Here is a 13,293-nt window from a genome sequence, read left to right on the forward strand (position 1 = left end):
CAGTCAAATGTGTAATGTGATATTTTTCACATGAGATGAGAGAAAGTGGCATAAATTAGATCTGTGCACAGGTTGTTTTACAGATCGTTCTAATATTTCTAACATACAATACACGAGGGTAATAATCTCTTTATCATATAATCTCAAGCTTAATACAACGTGATTTTGTAAACTGTACACGCAACTTTAATTCCAGTCCGCCATTACTAAATACACCGGCCTCGGTGGCGTCGTGGTAAGCCATCGGTCTACAGGCTGGTAGGTACTGGGTTCGGATCCCAGTCGAGGCATGGGATTTTTAATCCAGATACCGACTCCAAACCCTGAGTGAGTGCTCCACAAGGCTCAGTGGGTAGGTGTAATCCATTTGCACCGACCAGTGATCCATAACTGGTTCAACAAAGGCCATGGTTTGTGCTATCCTGCCTGTGGGAAGCGCAAATAAAAGATCCCTTGCTGCTAATCGGTAGAGTAGCCCATGTAGTGGCGACAGCGGGTTTCCTCTCAAAATCTGTGTGGTCTTTAACCATATGTCTGACACCATATAACCGTAAATAAAATGTGTTGAGCGCGTCGTTAAATAAAACATTTCTTTCCATTACTAAATGGAAATGACGTCAAACTCGAATGACGTCATTTTGGATGTCCTTACATTAAATTAAAGATCTGTGATTGGTTGTTTTAAAGTGATGTCTCGGACGACAAAGTCATACCACCCAATGAAATAAGCACGACTGAAATGAATTATCTGCGACGTAGAAGTTGACCAGAAACTGTTTGCTCTGTAGGGTCGTGCATATAAAAGATCCCTTACTGCCTATGGAAAAATGTAAAGCGGACTTTCTCTGAAAACTACAAGTCAAAACGATTAAATGGTTTTCATCTTAATAGCCGATGATTAATAGTAAATGTGCTGTAGTGGTGTCGTTAAAAAACACAGACTTCAACTTTTACAGGTCGCTGTACATACGATAAATGGTATTTAACGCCCACTGGTGTAATATCCTATTTATGCTACATGAGATGATACCAGAAACTGGCATGGCGGGCGGTTTCTATGCACAGGTCACTGTTTAACAGAAAATTACCAAATATTTGACATCCAATAGCCGATGAATAATTAATCAATGTGCTCTAGTGGTGTCGTTAAACATGTTGTTTTAAAACTGCTTGACAGAGACGGCTGTTGTAAGACGTTCTCCAAGTTCAGGCAGCAAACGTTTCGCTAACGTTCGCAAACTATTTGAATTGGTTCTCGACGTGGCCTTTTTGTTTACCGTGAAGCGCATAAACCAGTCCTTCTGACGTTTTCCTGCTCGGTCTGGCTCAACTCATCCCGGGTTTCACTGTATCACGTGACACCAGTGTCGTCATGCCATTGAAAGAACTCTTTCTACACGGTTTGTAAAGCTCTTTAATACCCGGTTCTCGCTGAATATTACAAACCCGTGCCCAGCGCGCAAACAGTGGATATACGCACAGGTAAATATTTTCTTTAAATATACACGTATACAGGCTTTCTGTTGGGAACTAATTTGATGGTTCGTACCTTAAAAACACCCGAATATAAGAGTAAATAAAATGTGTTGAGTGTGTCGTTAAATAAAACATTTCTTTCTTTCTATTAATTTCCACGATTTTAGGGTATACAATTTTACCTTTTGTATCCTTTGGCAGAAACCCTGGTATACGTGTATACGTGTGTGTGTGTGTGTGTGTGTGTGTGTGTGTGTGTGTGTGTGTGTGTGTGTGTGTGTTTTGTGCGTGTGTAGGTATGCGCGTTTGATTACTCATTCGTGTTTACGAGACAATAACGAATGTTGCAACAGATGTTCGTTTTAGCCCATTCATGTAAATATAAATACATAAAGTATAATGGAAAATTTCTGTGAAAATAAGGAAGAAAATAATGCTGGATGAACAATTGTATACTAGACGCTGATTCGTTGTGACAGTAGTTTAATCTCGAATAATGTCTTTTGTTTTAGCGTAGTGACTCCTCTAGCAACTACTAAATCATTCAAATAAAACCATAGCTGCAGTGAAAATGTAACAGTGGGTACGTGTCCATTGAAAGCGTCTCACCTTTTCTGTAGTGAATGCTGAATGTATAAAGTGACCTAGATCAAAAACCGTAACATAATGAACCGTGTAAACCAAGTCTTGCAAACAGGGCCATAAAACAGGATTAGTTTTTGAATAGGTGGTTACAAAAGGCTAGCATTTGTCATCATGACTAAAATGATCAATGCGGGGGGTGGGTAGGTGGGTGGGTGAATACGAAACCACTTAATGACAGCGTCAAAAATGTATGCGAAACAAAAATGGCGGCCATTTTTCAAGATGTCATATGTTCCAGAAACAAACATTCGTAACTCAGTGGCTATACCAGCTAGGAATGTGTTTTCTGTGTCAAGTGCAGTGTTTTGGGGGTCATAGGACATGGATATAATATTTTAAAGATGATTTGGTGAATATTGTACCCAGAGTTTTAAGAAAATAGATAAATAATGGAGTGGGGTTTTTGTGTGTGTGTTTGTATAAAAATTACAAAAATGCACATACGAGCTATATACCCGGTCCCATTTCCATCCCAAGTCCACTAATTCTACATTTATTACACTATCAAGGAACTCTTCGTTCCTATAAAACAGTTTAAATGTTTAGGTTTTTTAAGCATAAGCCTATTCTAACAGAATATCATTAAAACAAAATATCCCCCTTGTTGGGCGCTACACACACCTGGCTCTAAAGTCCCTTCCACCCAACGTCACTCGGAACGGGTCAACAAATCTCCACCCGCCATATTGACCGAATGGTCTTGAGTTCAACTTTCAACTTTTCCCATATTTTATCCTCTAGGAAAATAACTTCTTCCCCGGTATCTACTCCGAGCTCTACCCACCACAAATTAACCTGTATAGGCACCGATGATATAAAGGCCCAATACTCACTGGTTTAGAGTTGATGATTGGTGTACACCGTCTGCAGAAGTGTCTACTTCTGAACAAACCTCACCCTCCAGTTTCTGACCCCTCCCCCGGAAAAACCTTAGGGTGCCCACATTGGCGACACCACCCACCACCGAGTTGCCCCTAATATTCCCCTTTACCCCCATCAGAGGTTTTCTCCGCCCACGCGTATCTATACGTTTTGAATAATTTTACATTAATACAAACTTTATAAACATGGTTTTGGTGGGTACGATTTGGCATGAGTACGTTTTGACCAAAATGTGGGTACGTTTTGACCAAACATGGGTATATTTTACTTGGGTACGTTTTGGTTTGGATATATTTTGTATACGAAATATGGCTTCCTCCATCTACAATGATATTTGTGCACGGTTTAAAATACAATCCAAAACCTCTAAAAACTGAATAAATACGGTCAATGTCTCCATAAATATAGATCTTCGTGTTGTTGTTGTTTTTGTGTGTGTTTTTTTGTTTTTATACAAAATATCATGGCCAACACTGCACATTTCCACTAAAAACTACCATATTTGTTCACAGTAGCACAGAAATATGTAACAAGCTAAACGATTAGCCCACGTGTTCTCACAGGCAACCAATGAAAATAGGCCAAGACCAGGTTCGGTTTACGGTTAACTATGCCAAGGTACGAAATGCAGAATGCTACACGGAATGGTACCTTGGCTTGCGAAGAGAGCACGAGTAAAGAACCCAATGCACTCTATAGGTTATTCTAAATATTATAATACTAAACTGTTTTTGAGATTGCAGTGTTCAGAACCATATTAATTTCGCATAATACATCTGATCTATTTTTAGCAACTGCATCTTCAGGCCATGATAATTCTACTAGGATGTTTGGTCTTGCTGGAGCTTTCTAGGATGGTGGCACCGTTGGACTTCAACTATCACAATCACACCGAACTGGAACAATTCCTCAAAAACATATCTCAACAATACCCAGATATTACTCGCATGCATAGCATTGGAAAGTCTGTTAAAGGTTTGTAAGCTGGCGTTCTTCCATTGCATTTGGTCTGTTTTACAAACATTACAGATAAAACTACTTTAATAAACTCATTGGTTTCTGTTCTTTTCTAATCGACAACCAGATATAATTTCATTCATTTCAAAACCTTGATGACATTGCTGTGTATAATACACATATATTATGATGCCATGATACCCATCCCTGTATTTTAGACGCTGACCTCTGGGTGATTGTGATTGGTGAAGGCGCGAATAAGCACGTGACTTTGAATCCTAACGTCAAGTATGTGGCAAACATGCATGGGAATGAGGTTCGTATTAGAGACTAGATAAGACTTTTGTTTACTTTTTTGTCTAGAATAATTAACAGGTAACAAATTAACCAATACCATGGCTTCAGTGCAGGCTATCAAAACCACAAATAAACCAAAAGACTTCGATAACTCAACCTTCAATTTCTTTTTAAACATTCGATCTCTTGAATCGAAGCGACGGTGCCGTACGAATTGCTGTACAAACTATGACATGTTGAAATGAAAGAGCTACTCTTGGCAAACCACGTTCAATGACCTAACTTGAAATGAAATGAAATGTCACTCAGGTCAATCAGGCAAAGCGCGCCTGTCTCGGCTGGTCTTGGCTGTCGAGGATTAATTGTAATAATTGTTAGCGCTGTTTCTTTTTGCTCTCAAAGGAGTGAATCGTGTCAAACTTTATCTTTGCTATTTAATGTATCAGTTTATGTTTATCAATTCGACTTTCAACTGGGGATGTATAGTTTTCATAGTTTTGACTCTCTGTTTGGACATCACATGTCTGCACATTGTTTTCGTTGCATTGTTTTCTATTTTCTATTTATTGACCAAATCTTCCATGCTATAGTGCTATAATAATCAACTCGACTGGAAGTGAGGTGTATAACTATGTTATACACACATAACATACTCATGGCATACACACATGACATACACATGGCATACATACATACATACACATACATACATGCATACATACATATATACATACACAAACATACATACATACACACACATAACATACATACATGACATACATACATACATACATACATACACACACACACATACATACATACATACATACATACATACATACACATAACATGCACACAAGATATGCACATAGCATACACACATACACATATGACATACACACATGCCACAGACACGTAACATGACACGTCGTTACGTATTTCTCCATTCCAGGCGGTGGGTAGAGAAATGCTCCTTCATCTCATTGACAACTTAGTCAAAAGCTATGGTGGAAACACGACCTTGACCAACTTCCTCAAGACCACCACGGTTCACATCATGCCAACGATGAACCCGGATGGATTCGCAGACGCTTCTTACGGAAACTGTACATCAAAAACTGGCAGGTGAGCATCGACACAGCAGAGATCAGTCTCGACCGCGTCACAACATCATTTGGTCTCCGTTTTGTGCAGAGATATTATTTTGTGAGATAAACTTTTTTACTGAGATAACAGTCCCAGAGTTTGTTAAAATATTCCTTGGGCTGATACGATTTTGAATGCGTTAATAGTTCGGTTTCTGCGCAAATCTATTTCGGAACTTCAAACTACAAATAATCGTATATTTAAATGTGTTGCGCGTCGTTAAAATAAAGCACACTTACTTGGGAACTTCGAAGTACAGCAGGGGGTGGGACGTATCCTAGTGGTAAAGAGTTCCCCTGTTACGCGGTCGATCTAGGATCGATCCTTGTCCTTTGGACTATTTCTCCTTCCAGTCACTACTGGTGTGATAAAGGCCATGGTATGTAGTGTTCTGTCTGTGGGATGCTGCATATAAAAGATCGTTTGCTGCTAATGTCTGTGGCCATTAGCCGTATGTCCGACGCCAAATTAACGTAATTAAAATGTGTTGCGTGCGTCGTTAAAAGTATTCATTCGTTCGAAGAATCAAAACCTCCAGCCTTTAACACATGGATACAATGATTTCCATTTTAGTGGGGAAAGAGTATAATACATGTATCTTCTTCGGCCCGCTGATTCTGGGGAAGATTGACGTATGTAATACTGCAGGTGTCCCTTTGTCTTGCTTTTTTTAAAACTTCATTAACGTGTCTATACCCAAAAGTCCCTGTTTAAGTTGCACCCCCAACCTTGAAAACATTGCATCCCTTCCCGTAGGTCTTTTCTTTAGTGGTGGAACTTCTGATACACAGTGGGTCGAAATTACAAATATATATATAGTGTACTCGTTCAATTTGTTTTTATTATTCCACTGAACAGGAACAATGGAGTATCGTATGATCTGAACAGAAATTTTCCGGATTACTGGGTGGAAAACAAAGTTCCAATTCAGCCTGAAACCCGAGCTATTATGAACTGGATGAAGGAGGAACAGTTTGTGTTGTCCATCAACTTCCAAGGGTCAGCCCTGGTCGCCACCTACCCGTTTGACAACTACCCAAATGGTATTACTCTTACCTGTGTACTTTCACATTTATAAAGGTTGAACACCACCGCCATTACTCCATGTAGTTCAATACAAATTGGGGGCGGGACGTAGCCCAGTGGTAAAGCTCTCGCTCGATGCGCGGTCGTTGTGGGGTCGATCCCCGTCGGTTGGCCCATTGGGCTATTTCTCGTCCCAGCCAGTGCACTACGACTGGTATATAAAAGGCCGTGGTATGTACTACCCTGTATGTGGGATGGTGCATATAAAATAACCCTTGCTGCTAATCGAAAAGAGTAGCCCATGAAGTGGCGATAGCGGGTTTCCTCTCTCAATATCTGTGTGGTTCTTAACCATATGTCTGACCCCATATAACCGTAAATACAATGTGTTGAGGTGCGTCGTTAATTAAACAATTTCTTTCTTTCAGGCTTTCAATACAATTTCTATGTCAGAATATATTCTGTAAAACATACGATATCGACAGAGCTACTTGTTTGCTTTTGTTAGGGAATCTATCTTACACAAACAAATCAACACAGGCTCAGGCACGGCGGATCAGGGGGTCCCACCCCCCACCTCTCAATAAATCTGAATACAAAAATATTCTTGGTAGCAAAAGAGATGAATTGTACTTGTACAATGCAGGAAATTGCATTTCAGGACATCTAGTTATTTTACGTGTATGAATTGAATTGAAACATTTTATTTTTTAACAAAAAACAATAAAATATGTTTCAGTTCAATTGAGCACATATAAACAGATAATTTCTAATTAATTCTTGTTTTTAGCGTCAGGTGTAAGCGCCTACGCCAGCTCTCCCGACGACGACGTGTTTCGCCACCTGAGTCTGACATATTCCAAAAACCATCCCACAATGCGCTTGGGTAACAGTTGCAATGATTCGGGCCCATTTAAAGATGGGATAACTAACGGCGCCCTCTGGTATCCAGTTACAGGTAATGCGTTTGTTTTATTATAATTAGAAAGACTGAGACATATCAAATGCTGTCTTATGGTGGTAAATATTGCTCGAAAATGTAATTAATAATATTCTTATACAAACACATCACACAAATTTATACCTTTTTATATTTAATCTCTCTCTCTCTCTCTCTCTCTCTCTCTCTCTCTCTCTCTCTCTCTCTCTCTCTCTCTCTCTCTCTCTCTCTGCTCCATCCCACAGCCTTTGATATACCAGTCGTGATGCACTGGATGGAAGGAGAAATAGCCCAGTGGTAGAACGCGCCTGGACTCGGGGTTTTTTCCAGTTCCAACCCGTGTCCCATTGCTGATACATCAAAGGCAGTGATATTGATATTGTCCTGATTATGACCGTGCGTATACAAGATCCCTCGTCTTTCTCGCTCCTATTATCTGTCTGTCTGTCTGTCTGTATGTCTTATTTCATTGCGGCTGGCGTTTTTCAGACCCACACATCGCACGCATCCAGTCTAGACGCTGTTATTGAAACTATTGCCCAGTCTGTATGAGCCTTTAGTTTATACACTATGATTATTGAAGTAAATGTAAATGACCCTTCTTGGTTATGTGAAAACTTATTTATTTATTTAATATCTGTGTGCTGTGCTTCACGTACAGGTGGAATGCAGGACTACAACTACATCTACGCCGGCTGCATGGAGACAACCCTTGAAATATCGTGTTGCTTCTATCCCACTTCAGACGAACTACCGGGATACTGGGAGAGGAACAAAAACTCCTTAATTTCTTACTTAATGCAAGTGCACATGGGTAAGTAGTATACGTAGCTCGGACTCATAGCAACGCCCACGTTTAGTTTTTGCGTTAAAATTCTGCCGAGATATCTTTTGAGTGGGAGGAGTGGGACGTAGCCCAGTGGTAAAGCGCGCGCTTGATGCGCGGTCGGTTTGGGATCGATCCCTATTGGTGGGCCCATTTGTCTATTTCTCTTTCCAGCCAGTGCACCACGACTGGTATATCAAAGGCCGTGCTATGTGCTATCCTGTCTGTAGGATGGTGTATATAAAAAGATTCCTTGCTACTAATGGAAAAATATAGCGGGTTTCCTCTCTGAGACTATATGTTAAAGTTTCCAAATGTTTGACACCCAATAGCCGATGATTAATAAATCAATGTGCTCTAGTGGTGTCGTTAAACAAAACAAACAAACAATGTCCAGCTTGGCACATTTACATTAAAAACGAACTCATTTTTCATATTATTCTAGAGGAAAATGCCCCCCTTCACTGGTGTTGCTCCCTTCCCCAATCATACCTGTTTTCACCCCCATTTTATATTAGCCTGATGCCTAATAACACGACTCATAGACAGTGTGGGTGCCCACACCCCACCCCACCCCAATGTGATTGGCCCCACAATATGAAATCCTCGCAACGCCAAATACCTCCTTTCCTACCCTACCCCCTTCCCCACTAGGTACGTCCCTTTTATTTTGTTGAAATAGTATTAGAACTTAGTCGGAACTTTAAAATGTCGGTCTGGCACGGCCAGTATCGATCACAGTAACGTAGATAGAACTCTGCTTAGCAAACGAATGTTCACGAGTTATCTCCCTTGTCTCACTAGATACTGCCACAAATACTGCCTTTTTATTTTCATTTAGAAAGAAAGAAGTGTTTTATTTAACGACGCAGTCAACACATTTTATTTACGGTTATATGGCGTCAGACATATGGTTAAGGACCACACAGATTTTGAGAGGAAACCTACTGTCGCCACTACATGAGCTACTCTTCCGATTGGCAACAAGGGATCTTTTATTTGCGCTTCCCACAGGCAGGATAGCACAAACCATGGCCTTTGTTGAACCAGTTATGGATCACTGGTCGGTGCAAGTGGTTTACACCTACCCATTGAGCCTTGCGGAGCACTCACTCAGGGTTTGGAGTCGGTATCTGGATTAAAAATCCATGCCTCGACTGGGATCCGAACCCAGTACCTACCAGCCTGTAGACCGATGGCCTGCCACGACGCCACCGAGGCCGCTTTTCATTTAGAAGAATAGCAGGCAAAAAAAATTAAATCCAGAAACCCAATTGTTTAAGAACGAACCTTAGAATATTTTATCGAAATTGTTTTGATTTAGTTTTGGTGAAGTCTTGACAATTTTGACACAGGACACTGGTAAAAACAAACAATAGCCCGGTTTACGAGAAGATCTGATAATCATAATTGCCCCCTCTATGCTGAAGCTAATTCTCAAATTCGGGCAAAATCGAGAGAGATTTTCGATGAAAATTAGCTGACATAAAAGCTTTTCTTTTCACTATGTTTTCCCATCATTCTGAAATGAAATCATTTCCCGTTAATAGGCCGCTTGACAATCACTCAAACCTCAATCTAATTAAAATTAGCTCCACTACTACATGTGGACCTAACAGCAGCCAGTTGGAGCTCATGTCCACCAATCAAAACCTTACTTGCAGAATCATGCCAGTGAATTAAAAATAATTTGAAAACATTCCGAATTATCCTGAGGGTATACGACATGTTTCGTGTGAATTACGAATGCCTTAAAACATGGGTTTTTTTTAATAAAATAAATAATTTGTAATGTAAAACTGAAGACCGATTTAGTTTGTAGTTTTTTTAATAAATAAATAATTTGTAATGTAAAATTGAAGACTGATAACCCATCCCGTACGCATTGGTATGGTTCGCTGTACTGCGACCACTAAAATAGACTCGCCCGATATTTTTAGAATTTGTATGCTCCCAATCAATATTTAAATTATTATTTACAGACGAAATGTTACCTGGACACTGGAGACTACGCAGTGTTGTTAGCAATCTGATTAAAATTAGTTCTACTGGTCTAAATAAGGCATTCGTAATTCACATGAAACATGCCTCAGGATAATTCGGAATGTTTTCAAATTATTTTCAAATCACTGGCATGATTCTGCAAGTAAGGTTTTGATTGGTGGACATGAGCTCCAACTGGCTGCTGTTAGATCCACATGTAATAGTGAGCTAATTTTAATTAGATTGCTCAAACCTTGATTTACATGTAAGTTTATTAATCCACGATCTATGTTAATCGCCACAAATTCAGATACCGTATAACATGTTTACTTGCGCCACTTCCATCCCCATAAGTTTGAAGGTGCCCTTTTTGGTCTCGGAGAACACCCAACATTGGGCACTAATATTGCCGGTGAAATGGAACTCGTTTGTTCGTACACAGTTGGCGCAAATCACCAAGTTGTTAGCAATAGTGAGAAATGTTAGTGTAATACAGTCTCCTACTTTTGTTTGTTTGTTTTCGTTTTTGATTTTGTTGGGGGTTTTCTTGGGGTTTTTGTTGTTGTTGTTTTGTTGTTTTTGTTTTTGTTTTTGTTTTGTTTTGTTTGTTTGTTTGTTGTTTTTGTTTTTGTTTTTTTGGTGTGTTTTTTGTTGTTGTTTTTTTTTGGGGGGGGGGGGGGGGTGGGGGGGTGTTCGGGGGGGTATGGCTCTGAAAATGTCTTATTATAGTCTTAATTTGCTTACAGGGGTCAAAGGTCTTGTGTTTGATGAAAACCGAAACACTCTGGTTGGAGCCACAGTCGCTGTGAAAGGCCGTGAACAGTTCCCAGTGAAGACCACGGAGTATGGGGAGTACTGGAAACTCCTTCTTCCTGGAAAATATGTCTTACAGGTAAAAAAAAACTATACGTCTCTCTGTCTCTGTCTGTCTGTCTGTCTGTCTGTCTCTCTGTCTCTGAGTCTCTCTCTGTCTCTGTGTATCTCTGTCTCTGAGTGTCTCTCTGTCTCTGCAGCTATGTCTCTTTCTCTGTCTCTCTCTCTGTCTATGTATGTCTCTTTCTGCATGTCTCTCTGTGCCTGTCTCTCTCTGTGTGTCTTCTGCCTGTATGCCTGTCTGTCTGTGTGTCTGTCTGTCTGTCTGTCTGTCTCTCTCTCTCTCTCTCTCTCTCTCTCTCTCTCTCTCTCTCTCTCTCTCTCTCTCTCTCTCTCTCTCTCTCTCTCTCTCTCTCTCTGGTGTGTCTCTGTCTCTCCGTCTACCCCTGTCTCCCCCACCCTCTCTCTCTCCCTCTCTCTCTCTCTCTCTCTCTCTCTCTCTCTCTCTCTCTCTCTCTCTCTCTCTCTCTCTCTCTCTCTCTCTCTCTCTCTCTCTCTCTCTCTCTCCTTTAAATGTCATGCTATTCTATTTGCAGGTCTCTCTCCCTGGTTACTATTCGGTCTACAAGTCATTTTCTGTTGTGTCAGGGACGGTAACTCGAATGGACGTCACCCTGCGTGAAATCGGACAGGTCACTTATGTCAAGAGCACCGGAAGTGAGCCTGTCTCATCACTAATCCTCTTCTGGGTCGTCTTTCTGCTGGCATTTCTGTCAGTACATGAACAATAACATTGTTTGGAAGACGCACGCCACAATACTATGCCTGGTATATGGAGTCCAGACAAATATTCTAAATGTATAGCATATTAATCAAGAGCCTAATATAATAATTGAGAAACTTGTTAAAAGATTTCACAAACATTTGAATTTCATCTTTTAAAAATGGTCGCCATGAAGGACAATTTGGAATTTTTCTATGGTTGATTAGCCAATGAATAGGACGGACGAACGGTTGGATGGATGGAAGTTACAGTGTTATATATTTTTTATTTACATTGATAAATGATGACAGGATGACTCTTCCTACTTTCTGTAGGAGGATTGCCACTTCACAGGAAGGCCCGTTCTTCGCCATCTGTCTGCAGGAGGACTGTTACTCTGCAGGCTGATTTGACAAATTTAAACTTGCTCAAAACAAACTCCACATTAAATGACTTAAAAGGACAGACCCTAGTTTTTAAACACTACAGCATATTTCTCACTATTAGAGCGTTTATAATCACTGAAATCAAACAGTACTTACATTTTATTCTTTAGATTATCCATTTCCGTACAACCGAAGTGTTTCTGGTCATCCTGGTGTTTCTAATAGTTTTTTTAAAAACGCACGTGCGTCTGAGAAGTAGCGGTTTTCTGATTCGATATTTTCCGGTTTTAACGTCACAGACTCTTCTTTCACTCTATAGTAACTTTATCCAAATGAGTTACAGGTTTGTAAATTTAACTAAACTTAGTGTTCATTTTTACGGGTTAAAACTAGGGTCTGCGCCTTTAAGTATGGTAGCCAGCATTCTAGTAACACTAGTACTACTATGCTACAAACCATGTGCCCAAAGCATGTTTTTGTTTGTTTGTTTGTTGGGTTTTTGTTGTTGTTGTTTTATTTGGGGGGCGGGGGGTTGTTTTTTGTTTTTGTTTTGTTTTTGTTGCTTTTGTTTCATTTTAACATACGGGTATTGACCAAACAGATAGTGATCAACGTCAGTAATATACTCGTCAGAGACCACACAAACTAGCATATAGAAATATTCTAAATGTAATCACCGTATGCGTTTATATAATGTGAAGACATTCATGTTTAATTCTAATTACAGAAGCTACAACAGTTGTTACTGTTACTGACACTAGCCCTTCAGGAAATGAGACGTATCACAGTTGCATAATGACCCGTTTTCTTTCTTTTTTAACAATAATGTTATACAATAAACAAAATATAATCCACTAATTTCATTTACTAATAAAAATAAGTTATTCTTATTGTAAAATCTATTGCAGGCTTTCGACAAATTAATTACATATATGATGTTATAGTTATCACAAACAAGGTTTCCACCAATACGTATTTGTCAGTGATGGGCTGGTTGCTGCTTTCGTGTATATATACCGGCGGATATGCAAGGACCCTATTTTTCCTGTCCTGGACGGAGGATCCGGCTTGGTCCGACACCTGCTCTCACGACAGGCGTGCGCTACAACAGATTGTTCCGAATGTGCACGATAAACCCTATGACCTAACCTGA

General features: G+C 40.0%; 1 protein-coding gene across 1 annotated transcript; it reads left to right on the forward strand.

Annotated features, from left to right (window-relative positions):
• Window positions 1-1,328: 1,328 nt before the first annotated feature.
• Window positions 1,329-12,336, forward strand: LOC121367665 (carboxypeptidase M-like). The gene is made up of 9 exons (XM_041491972.1): window positions 1,329-1,482; window positions 3,795-3,978; window positions 4,179-4,276; window positions 5,210-5,382; window positions 6,262-6,446; window positions 7,220-7,387; window positions 8,031-8,183; window positions 10,925-11,070; window positions 11,588-12,336. Exons 2-9 carry the CDS (start codon window positions 3,813-3,815, stop codon window positions 11,780-11,782), a joined length of 1,284 nt encoding a protein of 427 aa, XP_041347906.1. The 5' UTR covers window positions 1,329-1,482; window positions 3,795-3,812; the 3' UTR covers window positions 11,783-12,336.
• The last annotated feature ends 957 nt before the right edge of the window (window positions 12,337-13,293 follow it).

The sequence above is a fragment of the Gigantopelta aegis genome, chromosome 3 (genome assembly GCF_016097555.1).
Source record: "Gigantopelta aegis isolate Gae_Host chromosome 3, Gae_host_genome, whole genome shotgun sequence".
NCBI classification, from domain to species: Eukaryota; Metazoa; Mollusca; class Gastropoda; order Neomphalida; family Peltospiridae; genus Gigantopelta; species Gigantopelta aegis.

Excerpts from the sequence above, each read along its gene's own strand:
- LOC121367665 (XM_041491972.1), top strand. The coding sequence starts at position 3,813 with ATGATAATTCTACTAGGATGTTTGGTCTTGCTGGAGCTTTCTAGGATG. Across the intron at positions 5,383-6,261 it reads TGTACATCAAAAACTGGCAG|GAACAATGGAGTATCGTATG; the intron begins GTGAGCATCGAC and ends TCCACTGAACAG. Across the intron at positions 7,388-8,030 it reads CCTCTGGTATCCAGTTACAG|GTGGAATGCAGGACTACAAC; the intron begins GTAATGCGTTTG and ends CTTCACGTACAG.